This window comes from Equus przewalskii, chromosome 6 (genome assembly GCF_037783145.1).
Source record: "Equus przewalskii isolate Varuska chromosome 6, EquPr2, whole genome shotgun sequence".
In the NCBI taxonomy this organism is placed as follows: domain Eukaryota; kingdom Metazoa; phylum Chordata; class Mammalia; order Perissodactyla; family Equidae; genus Equus; species Equus przewalskii.
In genome coordinates, this window is record NC_091836.1 from 35,289,105 (window position 1) to 35,312,386 (window position 23,282).

Sequence of the window (23,282 nt, forward strand, 5' to 3'; positions counted from 1 at the left end):
TGTTATGACGACAGGAGTGATGGTCTCTAAGCTCCACACACCTAGGACCTCAAATGGGGAGTCTTTGAATCTTGATAATTACAATGGGCTAATTTTAGCTTGTTTCCTCTGCAAATGCTTCCTTTTCATCCCTGTTTCTGGAAAAGGGAAGAAATGTCGTCAGGGAGTCTATCTGCTTTTTCAAAGAAGACATCACAAATTGCTCAGGGTCATGTCCTGTCCTAGAATTAAAGCTCCCTTTTTGTTCAACCCAGAAGCTGGGATGCCAGGCCCATGCTCTCCAGGTGGGATGTGTATGTAGGTGATTAGTCTAGGACTTTAAAAGCAAATAGTGAAGAAATAGCAAATTGCTCCATTAAAGGAGGAAACGTGTAGAGGGCAGACTCCTGGTGTCCACTCAGGATGATAAGCCTGCTCCAGGTCAGACAGGTCAAAGGAGGCAGCAATTCCACTGGCAAGGGTCAGTCTCCCTGTCTGTCGCTCCCCTGGGCCCCTGTTATCCTGGGCTGCATCGTTTCAACTAAAACACACCTTTACTATTTAGGTGTCAGTCCTTGTAGCCATCCACTTGTGTCCTCTCCACACCCCGTTAGCTGGGCCACAGCAACCTTTACACAGTTAGGTCTGGCTTCCCTTGTCACCACTCACACAGCCAGTGCTTTCCACACTTGACCTCCAGAGACAGACAGAGGAGAATCATGCTAAGGAACAAGAACAAGGCTTTATTAAAAGGTGTGGGGAAGGCACGAGGGTTCTGGGAGGAAGATGGGGAGAGGGGAAGTTTCAATTGTAGTGCAAAGGAGGTGTCCTGCCTGACTAGAGGGAACGTGATCAAGTGCCCCCGTGTTCTCTCCTGAGGCCTCTGAGCACAGGGACAGGGGATGAGGGGACCTAACCAAACAGCAAGGCTGCTCCTTCCGGTGCCCCCGCTGAGGTAGGGCTGCTGGAAGTGGAGGTGGGGATGGAAACACCCCTTTCTGGCCGTGGTGCTGGGCCCTCAGCCGGAAGTAAGGCGTCTCTTCCTGCACAGGCCCCCAGGGATGCGGCTTGAGGAAGGGGCAGTAGTGCATCCAGACCCAGGGTTCTGCCTGGTGCTGGGTCTTGCAGTCACCATTGGGACGCTCTGGGGAGGGGGCCCCCAGGTGTTCTGGCCCAAGCTGCCCCCATAGCGGTGTGTGGTGCTTGGGGCCACACTCGTCTGTGCTCTAAGGCTGAGGGCACGGAAGGAACGGGTCAAAAATGACAGAGCAGATCTGCTGTCAAAGCCCTTAGATGCTACCAAGACCTGTAACCTGAAGGGCATGTGGCTTCTGCTGCCAAACTGTGACTGTGGCTGCCTCATCCTGGTCCCAGCATGGGTCACAGTGCTCTGCTTGTATGTGGCAGGGGCCAAGCCAGAGGCGTGGGCTGTGCCAGAAGGGAAGATAGCTGGGGTGGCAGCAAGACCTGGCCAGGTGCTGCTATGGGTGCCCAAGATGGAAGGTGTGGGTGTTGCCACCCGAAAAGCTGCCCATGTGGTGCTGTCCCCAGCAGGCTGGCCTGGTGCAGGGGTTGGGGCTCGGGGTGGGGCTGGCGCAGCCCGTGTGCCCTTCTGGAGAGAGCTTGGTAAGGTGGTGGCTCCATGCTGCTGCCCATCAGGGGCCCCTGATTTGGACTGGGCCACGGCTCCAGGGTTCGTGGGAAGTTTGGGAGTTGGGGTGCGGCCACAGAACCTCAGTGGGGACAGGCTGCTGGTGACTGAGGCCATGCTGTCCCTGGGGGACATCTGAAGGGCCAGGGCAGGTGAGGAGATGCTCCCACTGGAGCCAGCTGCAGACCCCTCGAGCAGAGGCTGGGGAGCCGGAGTAGTGTCCATGGGGGTGACCTCAGTGTCAGCAGCTGCCCAGGGAGCCAGGCCTGTAGATATGCAGGGAGAGGGGCTGGAACTGCCAGCAGGAATGATTGGCAGGCCCGTGGAGGGAGGGGCACCAGGATCCGTGATGGGAGGGGGGCGCTGTGAGGTGGAGACAGGAGAGTCTGTGCACATGGGTGAGGTGCTCCAAGCTGCAGAGAAGGCAGAACTGGCGTCTGCTGCAGCTGACACTGCAGCCTTGGGTTTCCAGTGGCCTCCTCCTCCCCCATTGCGAGGGTGCCCCCAGGTGGACTTCAACAGGAAGCAGGGAGGGGATGCTGCCACAGGGGCAGGGGCCCAGCAGGCAGAAGTTGGGCTTCCAATTGCAGACTCCATGCCTGGTGCATGGCCAGGAGCAGGGAGCAGGGCGCCTTGGCGCCCAGCAGACAGCACCGCGCTGCCTGATCCTGGGGAGGAAGCAGGGCTCAGCAAGGTGGACAGGGCTGAGGGCAGTGAGGGTGAAGAGGTGCCTGGAAGGGGCTGTGACTGGGAGGGGAGGGGTCCTGGAGAGCTGTGCTTCCTCTGCCACAAAGGATGCCCCACGCTGGCCGCTCCAGCAGTTTCCAGGATGGTGAGTGGGCCCATGGTGTCCTGGACCTTCCTGCGTTTTCCCCACTCTGAGGTCATGCTGGGGGCCAGAGGGACAGCTGGTGGAGGAGCCGTCGCTGCAGCAGGCACGGGGACAGAACAGGAAGGCTGGGTGGTGCCATGGTCCCTGACGGCCTCGGTCTCACCCCGCAGGGCACTGTCGATGGTCCGCAGTGCTGCTTCCTTCTCCGAGGCCAGATCTTCCACGGTGACTCGAAAGCCCAGCTCAGGGGCTGGTGGCAGCCTCAGAGGGGCCCCGTGCCTGCTTGGCAGCAGAGGGGTCTTGCGTTTTCGGGGCCTGGACCTGTCGGGTGTGGGTGAGCAGATGCTCTGGGTTTCTGTCTGCCCCGGTGTTGGCTCTGCGTCCTTCCCACGCTGCGTCTTCCTGTGGGAGAGCCCCGAGCCTGCAGAGGGAGACCCACGGCCCTCTGGGATCACTTTCTCGGAGGGCCTCTGGGGCAGCCAGGTGTGGGCTGTGGCTGGACCCATCCTTCTCTGCACTGATGGGAACCCTCGGGTGGAGCTATATGAGCTGGTGATGGCATTTCTTCTGGGGCAGGAGCTCATGCACGAGGTCTGGGACTTCTGGATGGATCTGTCCTCTGAGCTCATGCTGTGGTGGGTTCCCTGCAGAGGCCCAGGCCTGGGCACGATGGAACAGAGGCCTCCCTGCAGCCCCAGCGGCCTAAATGCAGACGATGCCTCCCCAGGGTTGTCAGGGCCCCTTCCCTCATCGTCCTGCCTCTCGATGACTGGGGGGTCTTCCTCCTGCTCGGCCGTCTCTTTCCTGCTCTCTCCCGGGGTTCTCAACAGCATCTTCTCAGTGCTGGGGTCTTGAGCACACCTGGGTGTTGTGGGCGGCATCGGGGTGACTCCCTGCTCCTGGACCACGGAGGGAGTGACTTTGTCCTCAGCAGATGGTGAGCTGCAGGACTTCTCGGGGGTGAGAGCAGAGAGCATGGCCTTGTTCTGATGGCCAGGCCTGCAGATGGAGGAAAGGACCCCCAGAAAGGAGTGCAGGATCTTCCGGGTCAAGGCACCCCATCTGGGAGGTGCGATGAGAAATCGCGGGTGTGAAGTTGCTGCATTCCTGCCTGATGTCCTGCGAGTGGGTGGCGGGGCATGGACAGCTGGGTGACCCCGGACAGCCAAGGGAAGTCGGCAGGTGCGGTGAAGGGGCTGGAGGCGGCGAAGCCCTCTTGGCAGGCGCTGGCCCCACGGTGCCCGGGGTGGGCGTGAGGGGCACAGCCTGCCCTGGGATCCGCCCATAGCGCAGGTGGGTGAGGTCTGTCTCTCAATGGAGAGCTGGGCTCTGAGTTCTCTCCTTCAGGTGCAAAGGACACCAAAGGCGAAGTGGGCAGTGTGGGGCCTGCTGCTAGGACGCAGCTTTGGAACCTGTGAGGGAAGAATGGACATGTGCCAAGATTCTAGACGGAAGGGCACGTGTGCAGAGGATCCAGAAGGACCTGGGGTGGGACACACTTAACATGTGACCCAGCAAGCACGCTCCTAGGCAGCTAACCAAGGGAGATCACGACTTCTGTTCTCCAGAAACCTGGGTGCAGTGACTGTTGTCACTGCCTTTTTCAAATTTCCTCATGTGGGGCTACTGAGGTTTTCCAGTTTTCTGGAGTGAGTTTGTGAGGATTTCTAGTTGTCCTGAGAATAACGCTACGTGTACCGTTGTTTCACAGACCAATTGCACATAACGCCTTACCAGAGAAATAGAACGTAGAAGCCTTCCAGCCCTGTGGATGCTGTGCCCTCCACTCTGTCACCATCGTCACATGGGTCACCTCCATAGAACTTGAACGCCACCCTCTGACACTGAGGAGTCCTTTTTTATTCAGAGTCGTACATATATTAAAAAATTTATGAGGTGAAAAATAGGCCACCACATTTATCCAGAGACAACCTTTCTGTCGCTCTTCCCTTCTTCCTCAAGTTCCCAGCTCCTCTCGTGTCATTGCACCTCAGCCTGAAGTTCTTTTCACAGAGTATTTTAAGGCCCATTGTCTGGTGATGAATTCTCCTAGTTTTCTCTCAGCTGCATCAACCCTTGTTTGGGTTTTGCTTGGTTTGGCCTTCGATCCTTAAGGGCACCTTTGCTCCCTGTCATGTCCTGGGTTGGTCTTTTCTTTCAGCATTTTAAAGATGTGATTCCATCTCTTCTACCTCTATGTTCTCTTTTTCTTTCTTTTTTCTTTCTTTGTGAGGTTGATTGGCCATGAGCTGAGATCTGAGCCATCTTCCTCTAGTTTGTCTATGGGATTCTGCCACAGCATGGCTTGATGAGCAGTGTGTAGGTCCGGGCCCAGGATCTGAACCTGCAAACCCCGGGCCTCTGGCACAGAACAAGCAAACTTAACCACTATGCCTCCAGGCCAGCCCCTGCCTCTATGGTTTGTGAGGAGAAGTCACAGCCCTGCACACTGATGTTCTCTTAGCCATGACGTGTGGTTTCGCTGACTGGTTTCAAGCTTTTCCTTGGTCTTTGCTTTCTGTGAGATTGACTCTGGTCAGGGTGAGGCTTTCTGAGCTGAGTCCTGTGTTTCATGAATTTGGGAAGTTTCCCACCATCCTTTTCCTCACATCTTCTCTTCTGCACTGACCTGTTTCACTTTCCTTCAGACGCTCCCATGGCTCACAAGGTAGAAGTTTCCATGTTCCCCACATCTCTGAGGGTCTCGTGTCTTTCGTTCAATCTTTCGTTCCCTTTGTTCTTCAGATTTGCCATTTCTATTGATCAGTAAGTATTCTGACTCTTTCCTCTGTTTTCTCCATTTTGTTACTGAGCCCATCCAGTGAATTTTTGAGTTTGGATGTTGTATGTTAAGTTCTAAAATGTCCGTTTGCTTCTTTTCCGCAGTTTATCTCTGTCTGCTGAGAACGTGAGTCTTTCCAGGAGTTTCCCGAGCCTTCCCTCTGCCTCCCTGAGTGTGGGTGCAGTGGAGGCTCTGTCTGAGCGGAGTGCCTGCGGGTTATTTCAGGGCTGGGTCTGTGGAGCGTCTTTTGCCTTGAGAAGTGCTCAGCTTGTCCTCGTTCTTGGTCTGTTTGTGGTGTGATCTTGCGCAGTGTCCTGGACAGTTTGCTTCTGGTGTCGTGAGACTCTGCTTCCCAGTGCAATCCTCTGGAGCTGGTTCATTGTTCTCCCTCTGTTGGCTGATGGAGCATCGATAGAGGGAAGGTCGAGCTGCGTGTGGTACTTGCCTCTGCGGGCAGTTGTTCCCGCCTCAGGCCGTTGTCACGGCGTCGCTGTGCCGCTGTGTCACACGGATACATCCCACTCACGGGTGGATCCGGGCAGTGAGTGGGGCTCAGTTCTGCAGGCCTTTGCTCTGCCTCTGTGGTCTGTGCTGTGCCTGCAGCTCAGCATGAGCCCAGGACTCGTGTTGGCTCACCCACCGAGGTAAATAGTCCCTTCTCCAGCTGTCTCTTGCTCAGGATCCACCCACATCTTCAGGCTCAATGGCGCCTCTGACAAGGTCTTCTGAGTGTTTGCACCCTGTAATGTCATGCAGATCCACGTGATTTGGTTGACCTACCTGGTGAAACAGCCAGAGAAGAAAAAGAAGAAAAGAATGGGGATTCCCGTGGCCTGCCACGTGGCCTAATGGCGAAGTTCCACGTGGTCTGCCTTGGTGGCCTGGGTTCAGATTCTGGGCACAGACCAGCACTACTCATCAGTGGCCATGCTATGGCAGGGACCCACATACAAAAAGGAGGAAGATTGGCACAGATAAGATTGGCATAGAAGTTAGCTCAGGGCGAATATTCTTCAGCAAAAAAAACACCAGGTTTCCCTGACACTCTTCAGATCCAGGAGTCTCTGTCCCTGCTCCCTTGTCCAGAGACAAAGGGAAGTTCTCAGGGCTTTGGTGCCTCTGCCATCGCTGAGGCCGCAGGGCAGACTCTGTCACTGGGGAGAGAAAAACAAAATGAGTGGGGGTGACCCCTCCCTCCTGACTCACAAGGCCCCCGTTCCCACTAGTCGGGTTAGAAATAAGGGGCTGGTCCCACAGATTTCACTGTCAGCGGCTGCTGGGTGCCCCCTGCCCTACTGGGCTAGGACACAGAGGAGGGAACAGCCCCATCATCACCCCATTGCAGGAGTCCTGTCCCCACCTGCCTGGTAGAGTTCATGTCTCAGCGTTTTCAAGCACGTGCTTTCTGTCCTCTGTGCACAGTCTCATTTGTCATCTGAGAGATGGAGGATGTGTGGGGCCTACTCCGTCTTGGCCCAACCTGAAGTCTACTGTCACTTTAAAATAAGTGCATTCACGTTGTTGCATATGGCAAAATACCCTTCTCTTTTCAGCCCAAATAATGTTCCGTGGTACGTATATTCCACATTTTCCTTCTCCGGTTACCTTTTGGTGGACAGTAAGTTGCTTCTGTGTCTTGGCTGCTGTGAATAGTGCTGCCGTCACACGGGGCTGCAGAGGTCTCCTGGAGATCTTCCTTTCGACTCTTTTGGATACGTACCCACAAGTGGGATGGCTGGACCGTGCTAAGTGAAATAGACCAGTCGCAGAAGGACAACATTGTGTGATTCCACTTAGACGAGGGCTCTAAAATAGTTAAGTCACTATGTTTGATAACACTGCATTGTGTAACTGAAATTCACTACGAGAGTAGAACTTCAGTGTTCTCACCAAAAAAAAACAATATGTGAGGTGACGGATGTGTTAATTGACTGGATGGGGGAATCCTCACACAGTCTGTCACGTCATCAGGTTGTACATTGCTGACGGTTTTATTTGTCAGTTATACCCCAATATAGCTGAGAAAAAGGACCCCCTAGAAAAGCAAGAAGAGGAAAAAATGTCAAGTTCATGTCAACAGAGAGTGGAACGGTGATTGCCAGGGGCTGGGGGGGGATGGGTAACTGCTGTTCAACAGGCAGAAAGCAGGTGGCAGCTGTGTGAGACGGGTGAGTTCTAGAGAGCTGCCCACAGCACTGTGCCTGTAGTTCACGGGGCTGCGTCGTGCACTCAAATGTTTGCTAAGAAGGGCGGCCATGTGTTAAGGGCTCTCACCACAGTAAAATAATTACATGATGTCTGGTGATCACAAGATGCTCAGCGTATATAACTGAAGTTGTACAGCAATATCAAACTCTAGAACTAGGTAATTTCCAGGAAATAAGAAGTAGAATTGGTTGACAATGAAAGAACTGATATCTCACTAAATGTGTGCTCTGAAAAAGATGTACAGTATTCATAAATGCACGTGAAAGAAAATGTTTCCTAGTCATTTCTATTTCATATGATCATAGTGCAGTACACTGTGCCAGTGCTTGTCTGTGAACAGTAAGGTTACTTGGTTTGGGGTTTTCTATAGTCTCCTACGTTTTTGTGACTGAAGGCATGAGTTGGGTAATTTAAAAAGTGCTGAAGCAGTTTTAGCTTTTGATCTGCCACAAATTCCTCCTTAACCTTTGGCACTGGATTCTTTGACCGGAGGAAACAGAATAGTAGCTAAAGAAAGAGTGTGAGTGTCAGATGGTGTCAGTGATTATGGACAGCAGGAGATGTCCTTGCCAGAGTTACTGCTGGTCCTAGAAGACTCTCATGGGCTCTGTGACCCTGGGCAGTCACTGCACCTCTCTGAGCCTCTCTCTCCCACGTGACACTAGTAATCCAGGAGAGCCAGAAGCCCAAGGAGCTAGTGTCAGATTGACGCAGGCCCAGATGTTGACCTGACATGTGGCCCAGGGCTGTGGAGGATGCCATGGTTACACCCTGGCACAGAGCCCTCCACATCCCTGGCATCCTGAGCACGGGCAACTTGGCGACAGTGGAGGCCGTGCCCTTAGCTGAGACAGAGGAGATGGAGCAGAACATGGGAGATGTGCTTCTGAGCCCACGGGACCTGGAGACCCAGTACCTGGGCGGCCTGCAAGGGCAGGACACTCCTCCTCCACGAGCACTTGGGGCCCGGGCACTCGGGAGTCCTGGGTCCTGATGAGGGGACCTCTCTGACCTCCCCTGCTGGGGACTCCACCCACGCAAGTCACCTTCCTGGCTTCTCTGCCAACCTTGTCCCACTTTTAAAGCTCTCTCTTCCGAACATCATGATACACTTTGTCAGTTTCCTTCTCCTCTGCCTGGGCCTGCTCAGCACAGGCCCCGTCTCTGATTCCAAGAGTCCAAGAGTGGACGAGACAGAGACATCATCTGGTCAGTCCTCCTCACTTTCCGGAAGGTGAGTGGAGACCAGAGTATTTACCAGGTTCTTGGACACCATGGTGACAATATTAACTCCAGTAGCTGCAACATGTAAAGCACTCAGTGTGCACAGGCTCTTTACACAGATCAGCTCCTGAAACCCCACAGGCCCCTGTGATGTCAGTTCCCATCCTCCACACAAGGAAATCGAGTCTCAGAGAGGTGATGTGACCTGCTCAGAGTCACACAGCAAAGAAGAGGATAGGCTGTTGTTTGACCCACGCTTTTGTCGAAGTCAAGATGCCAGAGATGTCGTGTGGTCCTGCTGCCCAGGCAATTGCTGTTTATTATGCTCCTACTGTGTGCTGGGCTCTGGGTGAGGCTAGGAGATACAGTGATGATAAGACAGGCCCATTCAGTGGGCGGTTTCTCGTCTGTCCTCCCCTGGGAACCTTGAGAGCGGCGCCCACAGTCTCAGGCCAGGCCCAGAGGTTGGCACAAGGCTGGGCCCGGTTAATGCTGAATAAACAAAGGAACAACTGCAGCTTGTACAACAAGCACTGCCGATGAGTGCAACTAAAATCCCTGTCTCTTGGAAATTAAGCCCAAAACAAGTTTTGTTACCAAACCGAACGTGGTCCCTCTTGGGAGGGACTGACCAGAAGTAGTTTCATAGAGTCCAGTTTTATTTGCAGCATGCAGCAAAGAAAAAGGTGGAGAGCAGAGGGAATAATTTCATGAAGCGATGGCCCCCCGAGCACAGGGAGGTGGGTGTCTTCGCTGGGGTGGGGAATAAATATTCAAAGGGAAGTTTCATCATCGCACGTAGAGGCGGGCAGAAGCTGGCACATGCATGGTTTGAAATCGTGGTTCTACGTACATCACGTGACCTGAAAACAGCTCCTTCACCGGTCTCAGAGGAGGGGAATTGACCAGGTTAACAAGGGCAGGTTACTTTGGTAAACTCTTCAGCTGTCTGTGTCGGTGCTAGTCTGGTGGGTGTGGGCTGGGCTGCTCTGGTCTGGGCTGGTTCAGAGCAGCTGGGGCCAGGGCACCTGTCGCTTAGGCCTTCTTCCTGGAAGATACTGAAAGCCAGTAAGCTCATGGCCTGCAGTGTTAGATCAAGGAACCCCTGCCCCTGGCCAGAAGACAGGAGGATCAGGTCAGACACAAATGTCAGAGTCCAGGCAGGACAAGAGAAGTGGGTTAGGATCCCTGTCTGGTGACGGTTTGACCATCCTTTTCCAGAAATGATGCTGGGTCAGCATTTATACGGAAATCGTTAACCCGACCTCCAAATCTATCCAAAAATCAGCTCCAGGTTGATTGTGGATCTAATTGTGCTTGGTAGAACAATAAACATTGAGAGGAAACAAAGGGGAGGGTTTCCCGACATTGGGGAGGGCAGAGGTGACGTGACTAGGGTAGAGCAGAGCTGACCATGGAGGAAAAATTGGCTCCTTTGGAATGAGGATCCTCTGTTCACCAGCAGACACCAGCAAGAGCAGGAAACATAAGCCCCAAAGTGGCAAAGGCTCTCTGCAACCCACACATCCAATGCAGGACTCGTATCTACAAAGAAAACAAGAGAAAATGGGCAAAAGACCTGAACGGATACTTCCCCAAAGAGGCCCTACATCGTGAAGACTCAGATGGAAAGGGGCGCAACCTCATTAGTCTTCAGGGAAACACAATTTGAGAGCCACCGAGTCAGCAGCACGACTACAGTGAGAAGTGTCGGTGTCGAGTGTTGTGAGGACGTGGATGAACCGGAACTCTCTGCAGCGCTGATGGTCGGTAAGTAGACACAACACTGGGGAAGACTGTGTTATTATGTCTTAAAAGTTAATACAGTCCTCCCCTTGGCTGCCACAGTTTCCCCTCTGTCTACTCTCAACGCAGATGTGTACTTACATCCACACAAAATACACACGAACTGGAAGGTTCTTAGCACCCAGAAGACTGCTTATCCCACTCATGACACAGAGAATGCGTTGACTCAATGCTGCAGGACACAGTTCAGGCAGAGTCTCCAGTTCAGCTCAGTAGCGTGGCCTGGGGCATGTTCTCATGAAGGGCTAAACAGAGCAAGATGCAGGGAACCCTGACTGACACACAAACCTGGTCCTGAGATGACGGTGACCGACTGTCCCAGTTTGCCCAGGATGGAGGAGCTTCGCCTGACTTGGGACTTTCGGTGCTGAAGTCCTGGGCAAACCAGGACAACAGGTGGTCTCCCTACTTGAGCTGGTGCAGGCTGGTCAGACCCTTGCAGCTGGATGGAGCTGCCCACAAGCTCCCAGAAGGACTGATTCTTTTCCATTCTGGATGATCTTTCTGCTGCCAGGACCCTGAATTATCTGACCTGCTTCAAATGTTGGTCCCAGTCGATGTGACTGTCTGGTTGGCACCACCAATGGCCTCCTCCTCTGTCTCCCCCGCCCACTCCGGCCCTCTGGCCTCTTTCCCACACTGCAGCCAAGGGGATCTTGAAAAACGCAGATGCACTGTCAAGATCTTCTCCTCCAGTGCCTGCGCTGAAAACCCTTCAGTGACTCCCCAGTGGTCCATTTTCCAGTCCACTGGATCTTGGTCTTCAGGACACAGGCCCTAGGTCTTGGAATTTGGGGTCTGGAGATGGGGGGTTGGGAGGAGACATAGGATAGCAAAAAATTGTTAACTTTGGTTATTAAGGACGAGAAAAAAGACAACACACACACATCCACTGCCTGCTTCATTTCATAAAGGAAGAGCATCTTAGCACCTCAAGAGCAGGAAGGACGTGACTTCAGAAATAGAAGGCCATCGCCCTTCCCTGGCAGGGACAGCTGGTGTCCTTACACTGATATTTTCACTACCCAGAACTTCTGCCACTGGTTATGGATTTGAGTCTTGTCTCCATGACTTCCTAGCTGTGTGACTTTGGGCAAGCAGCTTCACCTCTCTGTGCCTCCCTGGCTTCTTCTCGGGGTCATGGTGAAAATGAAATGATGGAACCCATGTGAAGCCCTTCACAGAGTCCATAACCTACAGGGGCTGATGGAGGGGGATCCTCACCCTCATTCACGCACAGCAGCGCCCCCTAGTGGCTCCGTGCCTGGAGCGCCAACAAGAACCCTCTGCGGAGCAGTAATGAGGCTCCTCAGGCAGGAGTTGGGACCTGGTGATGATGTGCTTGCAGAGTCGGTCCACTGGCAGGGCCAGGGAGGCGAGCTCAGGGAGCCAGGAAAACCACGAGACAGAGAGAGGAGACTGTGCGAGCCATGCAAGTGTGGCTGACTGTCTGCACACGCAGGGCATGCACACCATGGATCTGCACACCTGGGTCTGGTCCGTGTGACCCTGGGCTGTGTGTGCTACCTGAGGCCACACTGTACTGTGGTCTTCCACTGGCCACCTGCTGGCCAGGTCACCCAACAGCTCTGGTCTTCCTGGCAGGGACCTGGAAGGACAGGGCCACCACTCTGGGCGCCTCTGCCCAGGACCAGTGACTCAGAGCTCTGGGCAGGCTGATAGAGAGGCTCCGAGAGGCCCGGGGGCCCCCCCACCTCCCACCTGGATCGTACCCCCGACATCCTAGCCAAGGAGGCAGGCCCCGCTGTCACACCTGGGGATATGAGCCCCCCACCAGGGACTTGTGCCGCCGCTGGTATGGGAAGCGCACACTAGCGGGCTGGGACCAGCACCCAGGTGTCCCTGGTGATGCCACCAGGAGTCCTGCCTCCACATTTGGCGCAGGACCTTCTCCCAGCCCCGCAGCCCTTCACTTTCTTGAGGTTTTGGGGGCCTCTTTAAGAAAACAATGCACAATTACAAATGAAAGATTAGGTACCAAAGGGAATCTCTGCTCAGAATGAGAACGCGAACAAAACAAACAAGTTCGACAAGCTGATGAATACCACTCCAAATCACAAAAGCCAGAAAAAATTCCCTCCCTGGTCCGAAGCCTGTGGTTAAATGGCCGCTGTGCCCAGGTCAGACGGCCCCTGGTAAGAGAAGCAGCGTGCGTTACCCAGGCTGCTGCACATCCCCTCTGTGCAGTGTGGGGAGTGAGATATTTTCAGCGTCGAAAGAAAACACCCCACCAACCTAGAATTCTGTATCCATCATATTTCTCCTCAAAAGTGAAGGAGAAATACAGACTTTCTAAGGTAAAAAAAAAAAAAAAAAAAAAAAAAATTGAATGTGTCTCCATCAGACCTGCCTTGCAAGTCATGTTAAAAGTTCTTCAGAGAAGGAAAATGATATAGGTCAGAAACTTAGATCCATGCGAGTAAGCGTATTTCTTGAGATGAAGGTCAAGATGACAGCACTAAAGCCCAGTGCAAAAGTTTCATTCCTTCTGGGTAGAGACGTGGTGTACCTGCATAAGCCCCATTTCCTTAATGGCCTCCCAGCTCCATTTTAGAAGCCCTGACACGTGTTACTCCATTTCGTTATTGCTATCCACAGAGAAAATACATTTCTCTTGTTTAAGGCGCCCGGTCTGTGGTATGTTGTGATGGCAGCCCAAGGTGACTGAGACAGAAGGATCCACTCTCCCAGGGAGAGAAGCAGGGACGGTTTCTCCTGGTTTCCCTGGCTCTCCTGTGACCTCCTCCCATCCCCCTCCTTCCTACTGCCAAAGCCGTGTTTCTAAGGGCAGACCTGAAGGCACTGATCAGAGCCTCCCCTAGACCTTTCCGGTGTGTCTCACTGCAGGGGTTCGGTCCCCATCTCCTCTGAGGAGAAGTTAAGGGTCTGCTTGAACATCCGCTAGGGAGTCGCCAGAACCAGGTGTTGCGTTCTGATGCTGAGCAGGATCTGCCTGGACTCCTCCTCCGCAGCTTTTCCCAGAAGGATCTACACATTGGATCCTAAAGAAAGTTCAGTCCACCTTTACGGAATGGAGGAATCTGGTGATTGTTCCAAAGTCCTCCAAAAGGGACACTGTGCCCACAGCCAGTTCTTGGGGGTGAGAGGGCTGCCTTTAATGAGGAATCCCACTCCTCCTTAAAGAAGTAACCAAATCCCACCCGGTTTGGGGCGCTGGATGGGAATGGCTCTTTTGCACCAGGAAGGGGGCAGACAAGAAACAGGACGACGACTTTGGGTAGATGACGGGCAGGCATGTTTGCAGAGACCCGAATAAGGAGCCAGGAGGCGAGCGGGTCTGCGGTGCCGGGCGAAGGGGCAGCAGCACACGGGTGTGGGCTTTACACGTACTGTAAGGTCCCGTGCCCCACCCAGGGGGCGCTGTGGCCGCTCCGACGTAACGTCAGAGGACACCCCGCAACGCCTGGCCCTACCTCCGCCTTCCGCGACGTCCAACCTTCCCGCCAAAGCCACATCCAATGAGAAAGCACCATACACCGCGCGTCAAGCAACAGCCAATGGAAAGCAGGATTCCTGGCGTCGGCCCGCCCCCTTGTGCTGGGGACCAATGGCAGTGAGGCAGCGCAGGCGGCTCTGGGGAGCGCGCGCAGGCGCAGCCGTTGCGGTGGAGGAACGGTTGGGTGGAGGAGCGGTTGAGGTCCAGCAGCAGTTGAGGTCGAGGAGCGGCGTCGGGTGGCAAGGAGCTCACCATGGTGAGGCCCGGGCCGGGATGGGCAGTGTGGGCCGCACGCGTTGGCAGGACCCCGGGCATTGTTGCCCCGCGGACGCCCAGGCGGGAGGGCGGACGTGGGGCGGCGAGGGGCAGGCCCGAGACGGTGGGGGACCTGGGGCGCCACAGGGCTTCGGCGGCAACGGGTGGCGGAACAGGGCGCGGGAGGCCCGGCCTGCGGGGGAGCAGAGCGCCGGCGCGGGGGCCTGTGAGGCCTGGGGCCCGGGAGGGCTCCTCCTCTGGGGGGCGGCCGGGGCGATGGCACCCGGTATGTGGGTGTCCAGAGAAGGGGTCGCGGGTGCGGGGGCTCCGGAAATCGCGTCGTCAGGAGCCAGGGCGGCAGTGGGTCGTTGCCTGGCATGGACTCGGGCTCCGAGAGGACCAACGGCGTGGGGGTCCCAAAGGCTGGGGAGCGGCTCTCAGGACCTCCTTCCACGACGGAACGTTCTCAAGGACCCCAGGGCCTGTGTTTATGGGGTCGTGTCTGTCGGTGTTGGTCACGTTAAAGATTCAGACCGAGACGCTTCCCAAATACTCACTTTGAACCAGCGTGTTACGTAAGTGACACGTGGAAGTCTGACTGGCCGCGGCCCTCAGTCCTTGGAGCAGAAAAGCAGCTGGTTCAGCCTGCGGCTCCCACCCTCAACAGCCCCAGGGCTTCCCTAGACGGCTGCATTTCCTCCTGTACGCAGGTGTTTCGTCTGTGCTTTCCACTTTGTCCCAGCTCTCAGGGTAGAGATTTAATACAGTTAATGACCGTTTTTTTGCCTCATCAAGGACATTCTTAAGTGAAACTTGTTTTCTTTTCTTTTTACACCGAGTGCATAAGGGTGAAGAATCCAGTGACCACTGGTACAGACTGGTGCCACTCCCTTGATTTGGGCTCAGGTGCCAACAGTTGTGTGCACCTTTGATTGTGCACTGTCAGTGCAAATGTCAGCACAGTGAAGGGATTAGGAACCTCCTGATCCTGCTGGGAAATGCTTGTGCCTCCACCCACCCTGGAGAGGTCTGCGGACCCCCAACGCCTGGGAACTCCACCATGGTCACTGAGCCCCGGTGCTGGGTGGGGGCTCGGGAGAAACAAGGGATGTTCCCAAGAGGGAGCACACCTTCACTGTAAAGTAAAGGAAGGAGGAAAGCACAAGGGTCTCTTTGCACATTGGGTGGCAGCAAGGTGAACCTTCTGGGTAGGAAGGGAACAAGGTCATCTTCGAAGAATATGAAAAGAAGAGTCGGTCTGGAGTTTGCAAAGAACAGAGGAAGTTTCAAATGATTTTTTTCAGAGAGGAGATACAGCTGACTAAAGAAATGTGAACTTTAATGATCCAGGGAGATTGGTGATGAATTTATAGTTAAGGCTTTCTGTGGGAAGCTAGAAATGATTTTCCTGATGGCTTTGATTAGTATCTTGGTTAGATAATCAGATGGAAGTGGCCTTGCAGACCACTTAGCTTCCCAGCCCTCATTTTGTAAATGAAGAAATTGGGGGATTTCTTCAGGTCACAGAGCTGATGCTGATCATACTGGCCTGAGGGAGTCGAATGCCACATCAGGCCTCCTGGGAAACACATCCTGTGAAATACAGGGTGTCCGGATTTAAGTAAGGCAAAATGAGTGACATGGGTTTGAAAATGGTGTGGTTGGGTGGATTCCAAAGCACTTCTCAGAGTGTTGATGAATTTTCCCTCTGGAGGAGTGAGCTTGTCATTGGAGAAGTTCTTTCTGGAACTGAATGCCTCCTCCTGGCATGCTGTGAGGCGACTGCTGCCTTATGTTGATCTTTGATGCCCTGATGACTGAGATCTGGTACTTGTATAATAGACAACGGGACTTCAAGTTCTTGGAATTGTGCATTAGAATTTAGGGTGGGTGGGACATCTCAACTTTCATTTGATTTCCTCTCTGAAAGGATGATGTGTCTACAATTGAACAAGTGATTAGTGTCTGTACGCTTAGGTTCCCAGCAGGAAAGAGATGGTACGTTCAGAACAGGTACTTTGAGGAGACTTTAAAAAGGTACTATTTATAAAGGAATGGGCAGAATTTGAGGAAATCACCAAAGAGAGTGCAGTATCCCAGCATTTGTGTTGTCGGGGAGCCATTACCTCCTAGGCTTTAAGGAGTGAGGGGAGGGAGTGGTCACTAGAAGTTGACAGGGTCACTTTATGAGAAGCACTGACTGCTGAAAGTTGTGGCCTTGATAAGCAGCCTCCAGCAACCCATGGCACTCGGGCAGGGAGGGAACGCCCTGCCCACACTTTGTTCTAACCTCCTAGTCTCTTGCTGCTGCCTGCCACTGGCTAAAGCAACCAGAAGCCCTTTGATGCAGTCCACGTGGGTCAGCCTCCAGGAGCCCAGAGCTGGATGGAAAACAATGGAGGGTGGACCTAGAGGGCAGAGGAGAGACACACACACACAGTGACCACTGATGTTGTGTCCACAGTGACCTGTGTCCTAGTCCACTTTTCCTTCCCTGACTCTATCACCGTTTACCTTATTCCTTGGTCAGGACTCAATCAAAAACTGCTATATTCTTCAGAGAATTACATGACTAGCCATAATGTGGAGTTTACTGTTGACATTAAACAGCTTCCAAGTTTTAAAATAACCTAGTTTTTGCATAGTAGCAAACACTTAGGTTCTGGTGCTAACTCTGGTTCTTAGTAGCTAGGGTGGGTTAGAGCATGTCACTTTTCACAAAATGGTCACATAAGCCTTGTGGGAAATAAGCTTTGAGAAAGCTGTAGACACTCTGAAGCACATACGTATGTTCATGCCACAGAATGACAGTTCGCTTGAAGACCAGAGTCTCAGGTTTATGTTCTGGTTTCCAGCGCGAGTGCATCTCTATCCACGTGGGGCAGGCAGGGGTCCAGATCGGCAATGCCTGCTGGGAATTGTACTGCCTTGAACATGGAATTCAGCCTGATGGTCAAATGCCAAGTGACAAAACCATCGGCGGTGGGGATGACTCATTCAACACGTTCTTCAGTGAGACTGGGGCTGGCAAACATGTGCCCAGAGCGGTGTTTGTGGACCTGGAGCCCACTGTAGTCGGTAGGTACTTGGGCACGTAGGGTGGCTGTTCTCGGAGGGTGGGAGAGTCTTGCTAAAGCCCCGCATGTGCTCCTTTGAATCCCTCTGCAGAAAGGACAGACATACAAATGTATGCCTGTGGCCACATTAGGTGAGAAACGAGAAGGTTAGTGCTTGAAATGTCCACAGGACTCAGCCTTCTAATTTAGAAAAACCTTCTGTAAGGTTGACCAGCAGGAAGATGGCTGGTGATAGATTCACTGGTGGCCACCTCAGCCCTGGTCAGGTGGTTGTGTAGACACCGTCTGCAGGGTGCCCGGGCACTGGTCCCTCCTTAATGCTGTACATTCTCTCAGGCTGGTGCACGAGTCTTTACCTGCATCTTAGACATAGAAAGGTAATATAGAACATTCGTTAGGTTCCTCCAAAGTGGAAGTCTGAGGTAGTTTCCAAGGAACTCTACAAAAAGAGCACCTTTCAGTGGCCACCCAGGGTATGACAGAATGTCACCCTAAAGTCTGTGACATCCAGGCCACAAGGATGCCCTGATAGGACTGCCCAGCAAAAGTCATGCTGGGGACTGTCTAGTATGTAAGCAATGTTTAAATTATACCCTTGGCCGTAGCTACGAGTATGGAAGAAATATGCACATGTAGAATTGTCTGTGTGCAGGTGTAAGAGCTCTACTCCCTTCTTTGAGCACTGGTCACACTGGCATTTGTACCGCGAGTTGACTCTTCTCTCCTAGAGCCATAGGTTGCAATTGTGGTCTGTGTATTACATTTCCTATGAGACACTGATGCTGTTGACCTACAAGGAACAGCATGTGCATGGTAAAATGGAACGATCCCGATTCTGTCAACCCTGGAGAGTTAACAATAGGCCTTAAAGACTTGTGGCACCTGTGTCTTCTTTGTAGATGAAGTGCGCACAGGGACCTATAGGCAGCTATTCCACCCAGAGCAGCTGATCACCGGGAAGGAAGATGCAGCCAATAATTATGCCAGAGGCCATTACACCATCGGCAAGGAGATTGTCGACCTGGTCCTGGACCGGATCCGCAAACTGGTAAGAAGAGTACTGAGAAGGCTTCCTGATGACGTTGTCCTGGATGGGCGGGTAGGCCTTGGACTGCAACCAGGAGGGCATTTTGGTAAAACCAAGGCCAGAATCATAAGTCCACACTCTTACTCTCCAGTGTGGCTGTGGTGCATCCATACATCTTTAATGTCTGCTCTGCTTTGCCTCTAAGTGTAATGCATTTTCACTGTGGAGGATGTGAATGGTATAATCTCGCAGAGGAAGAGAAGTGACCGTGGCTGGTTGGAGGTTGGTGGCGTGGCTTCTGCAGGTCTTGGTTCATGTTCTCTGCTTTCTCTCAGGCAGATCTGTGCACGGGGCTGCAGGGCTTCCTCATCTTCCACAGCTTCGGAGGCGGCACCGGCTCTGGGTTTGCATCTCTGCTCATGGAGCGCCTCTCGGTGGACTATGGCAAGAAGTCCAAGCTTGAATTTGCCATTTACCCAGCCCCCCAGGTTTCCACGGCTGTAGTGGAGCCCTACAACTCCATCCTGACCACCCACACAACCCTGGAACATTCTGATTGTGCCTTCATGGTGGACAACGAAGCCATCTACGACATATGTCGGCGCAATCTAGATATCGAGCGGCCCACGTACACCAACCTCAATCGCCTGATCGGACAGATCGTGTCCTCCATCACCGCCTCCCTGCGATTTGATGGGGCCCTGAATGTGGACTTGACAGAATTCCAGACCAACCTGGTCCCGTACCCCCGCATCCACTTCCCCCTGGCCACCTATGCCCCAGTCATCTCAGCCGAGAAGGCCTACCACGAGCAGCTGTCTGTGGCTGAGATCACCAATGCTTGCTTTGAGCCAGCCAACCAGATGGTCAAGTGTGACCCTCGCCATGGCAAGTACATGGCCTGCTGCATGTTGTACAGGGGCGATGTGGTTCCAAAAGACGTCAACGCAGCCATCGCCACCATTAAGACCAAGCGCACCATCCAATTTGTGGATTGGTGCCCAACTGGATTTAAGGTAGGACTGGGTGATATGGAGTGCATTTACCTGTTAGCAAGCAGCAAACCCTGCCATATAACGCTGCCCCTTTGCACAGAATTCCCCTGTTCCCTGCAGCTCGGCTCTTGGCCATAACTTATGGAACCAGAGTGATCATTTATCCAGTGGCATCTTTTGAACTTCCTTCCTGAGTCATCACACTATAGATCTGTGGTGAGACTATTTTTTTAACAGAATAAGACATTATTTGAAGGATTTTTTTTTTCTTTTTTTGAGGAAGGTTAGCCCTGAGCTAACATCTGCTGGCAATCCTCCTCTTTTTGCTGAGGAAGACAGCCCTGAGCTAACATCCATGCCCATCTTCCTTTACTTTATATGTGGGACACCTGCCCACAGCATGGTGTGACGAGTGGTGCCATGTCCGCACCCGGGACCTGAACTGGCGAACCCCAGGCCACCAAAGTGGAAAGTGCACACTTAACTTCTGCACCACTGGTCCAGCCCCCATGAAGGATTTTTGTTCCCTTTCTTGGGTGGTAGAATTAGTGTGGGAAATGTGGGTTGGACTGAGAAATGTAGGCATTTTCAGAGCATTTTGGTAATTCATGTGGATATTTGAAATTGGGAAATTACTATCAACTGATTGCTGTCACTAAATTTTACTTCATTCTATAAGTGAGTAGAAACTCATTTTAATGTGAGTTTAGGACAATTTAAATGTCCAGTGCAATGTTGGATTTAAAGAAAAACTATCATGAATCTTTGTGAAGAAAATGGCAACATCTTTATTTCTCTCTTGGTAAGTCTGGAAATTCTGGCCTGAGTCTGCCCCAGACCAGTTTGTCCCCACCTTCCACTGGATACAGGATAGAAGCCCTGCTGTTGCTCTCCAGCTTTGTCCAGTCCTTGATCACTGAACTCTGTGGACTGTTTCCCTCGGGACTGTGCTTCCCTGAGCCTTTTCATGCCTCCTCTGCTAGCTCAGACCCTCCCTGCTTCTGCTGGGCCTGCTGCGGGGGGTTCTGAACTGGGCCTTCCTCCTCTGGTTCTCCTCCTCTAGTTCAGGGTCAGCATGGTGGGTGGACCGCCACCCGGTTCTGTAAATAAGTTTTCTGTGAACACAGCCACACCTGCTCATTGGCGTACTGTGGCTGCTTTTGCTGCAAAGACGGAACTGAGGAGCTGTAGCAGAGACTGTGTGGCCCACCCAGCCTAGAATATGTAGTGTCTCACCCTTACAGACAATGTTTGCTGACCCGAGCTCCAGCTGACCCTGTGTGCTGCTGCCAAAACCTCTGGTCACGTTGTCCCTTGGATCTGAAACTTGGAATGCCTTCCCTTTGGTCCCAGCCTTAGAGCGTCACCCCCTTCCTCCTCCTCAGCACACACATAGACCATCTCCTGGTGCAGTGGGTGCAGCAGTCCTAGGACCTCTGACAGTGTCCCTGTCTGCCTGCTCTGCATGGGCTGGCTCGTTTGGTGGGCAAGAAGAGGGTACGATCTTCCCTCGTGTTACAGCCACAGCTGTGTACTCTGCATCTGTCTGGGGGGAAAAGGTTTCAGCCACAGAAATTAATCCCCATCTTGTTGATACCTGTGGAGAAAATAGCATATGCAGAGTCCAGAGCAGTGTCCCTTTTCAGAAGGAAGACAGTCCTGTCACCTGGGCACCTATCACATGTCACAGTTGCTGGGACACAACCCTTCAGGCAGCTTGGGACCCAGCCAGGGTGGCCGACTCTGGGGCTCCTCTGTCCATGTTTTCCTTGTCTGGACCCAGGACCCTGCTCTCCTGGCAGCTTGCCTGGCACCAAGAAGGGCTCAGAGGCTGCAGGGTGAACCGAGCCTTCTCCCAGGTTGCCAGAGGGGAAACAAAGTGTGTCTTCTGTTTGCACAATAGCAGCCACCATTTCTGGGTTTGACGGAAGCTTCACAGAATACTTTCTTCCCCTTCTCTGGCAGGTGGGCATCAACTACCAGCCCCCCACCGTCGTCCCTGGGGGAGACCTGGCCAAGGTGCAGCGGGCTGTGTGCATGCTGAGTAACACCACTGCCATCGCCGAGGCCTGGGCCCGCCTAGACCATAAGTTTGATCTCATGTACGCAAAGCGAGCCTTTGTGCACTGGTATGTGGGAGAAGGCATGGAGGAAGGAGAGTTCTCTGAGGCCCGGGAGGACCTGGCAGCGCTGGAGAAAGACTATGAAGAGGTGGGCGTGGATTCTGTGGAAGCAGAGGCTGAAGAAGGGGAAGAATACTGAGTGGGAGACCATGCTGAACGCCATCCCTTTGTATCCTCCCCCTACTATAACATTACAAGGTATGCTTACCTATTAAAGTTTCTGTATTAAACCTCTGTCTGTTGTGGTGCTCAGCTGGGAGGCACTCGTCTGCCCCCAGGAGTGGGTAGGCCCCAGAGCGTGACGGGCCACATGGAAAGCTGATCTAGGCTGCACAGGGCTGTGCTGCTGGACTGGGCGGAGCACCACCTACATCTGTAAGAAGCCACTGCTTGTGTGACATGACCCAGAGCAAAACAGGCAATATTTCCAATCCAAGGTTTCAAAGGATAAAGATTTACTAAATTCTAGGAAAACTGAGTTAGGTTTTTCAGTTGAATTTGCCAGTTTTCATACTTCATTGATGGCGCATGTAGACTAAAGTATAAAAGCTTAGAACTGGAGTTTTAAAATCTGAGATCTGTGCAAGTTGGGGGTGTCCGCAAAATCCCTAAAACTGTCAGTCAAATGTGTACGGTCAGGACATTTTTGGGGGGGGTAAAGGGTTTTTTTTGGATTCTCCACAGCGTTTATGACCCACAGAAGGTTAGAAACTAGATTACAACACAATTCATCTTTGTCCTCACTGTCCAGGGCCTGAGTAAAAGCGTTGTACCTTTCACTTTAAGCAAAACGTGTTGATGTCTGTTTATAAAAAACCTAGCAATACAGGTATTTTCTCTCAGACCTGAACCTGACGTCCCAGAGGGTGAAGTCACTGGGTTAAGTCACTTGGTTAGTTCAGCTGTAGCATAACCAGGACCAGCACACAGGACTAATTCTAAATGTTTGCGCCTTAACATATTCAAAAGGTGATAGAAAATGTCTTGAACATTTTCCCAGTTCTTGGTCAGATCGCCTGCAACAGGGAATTGTCAGTTCTTGGAGAAAAGACACAAGGAAGGTTCTCAGGGGGCTGTTAGGTCACTTCTGTGTCACCACTTGTCACCTTGAACAAGCAGAGGCATCTGCATTTGAGACTGCAGACCCTGGCTCCTCCAGAAGGACATCACACTCACTTTCATGCTAATACAACTGAATTCTCCCCAGGATTCCTGCAGGGCTGGTGCAGCCCTTCTTAAGGGAATTTCTGGAAAGTTGTTCCTGAGAGCGGGGGCAGGGGAGGGTCTTTGCTGCCTGGTGGGTGCGGAGGGTTACAGTGGTGCCACGCTTGGAACTGAGGGCTTGGGTTTTCCCTGGGCTTCACACTCAAGTGCTCCCATACACTTGATGTCACAAAGGTGTAGTAACAGGTTACCCAGGACCAAGAGGGAGCAGACAGGGGCATGTGGTTTAGCGAAGCTGGGTGAATGCAGCCTACCAGTGACTCACAAAAGACAGACACAAAGAGAACCATCACTCCCCATTTCCTTTGGTGCAAATGCCAATATTCTGGTCCCCAGTGCAAGGATCTCGTCTCCTACAAGAGCATGGGCCCCACCACACTGCAGCGTCTCCCAACGTGCTAGTGTCCTCCTGAGGCCACAGCCCCACCCCAGCACAAGCTGGGCAGAATTAGGTCTTCTGTGGCCTCTGGCCTCACCCTGGGTGCTTAGGTGCCCACGAATTCTCCATGAGGGGCATTTCCTGAAGGACTTGGAAGTGCAGCCAGGCACAGCTCACCCCCAGCAAGTGGCGGGTCTCACACATGGGCCTCACTTTGAAGGCCATTCCAGCTGTTCTGCAGC

General features: G+C 53.0%; 2 protein-coding genes across 11 annotated transcripts in view; one reads left to right on the top strand and one right to left on the bottom strand.

Annotated features, from left to right (window-relative positions):
* LOC103549035 (tubulin alpha-3 chain) overlaps positions 1–21,667 on the top strand; it is a 45,055-nt gene extending 23,388 nt beyond the window's left edge. For 9 of the 10 annotated variants that reach the window (XM_070625147.1, XM_070625150.1, XM_070625148.1 and 6 more), the window contains 4 exons: positions 17,071–17,293; positions 18,192–18,340; positions 18,655–19,335; positions 21,280–21,667. In XM_070625147.1, the coding sequence (XP_070481248.1) occupies positions 17,071–17,293; positions 18,192–18,340; positions 18,655–19,335; positions 21,280–21,576 (1,350 nt within the window). In that variant the 3' untranslated portion in view covers positions 21,577–21,667. Of the gene's footprint in view, positions 1–13,938; positions 14,217–17,070; positions 17,294–18,191; positions 18,341–18,654; positions 19,336–21,279 lie in introns of those variants that run through there. The other variant, XM_008517120.2, reaches the window with a different exon arrangement.
* Positions 703–3,886, bottom strand: LOC139084104 (nuclear envelope pore membrane protein POM 121C-like). The gene has a single exon (XM_070625133.1). The coding sequence runs from the start codon at positions 3,746–3,748 to the stop codon at positions 998–1,000; it is 2,751 nt and encodes a 916-aa protein (XP_070481234.1). The 5' UTR covers positions 3,749–3,886; the 3' UTR covers positions 703–997.
* Positions 21,668–23,282: the final 1,615 nt, after the last annotated feature.

Excerpts from the sequence above, each read along its gene's own strand:
- LOC139084104 (XM_070625133.1), bottom strand. The coding sequence starts at position 3,748 with ATGGGCGGATCCCAGGGCAGGCTGTGCCCCTCACGCCCACCCCGGGCA.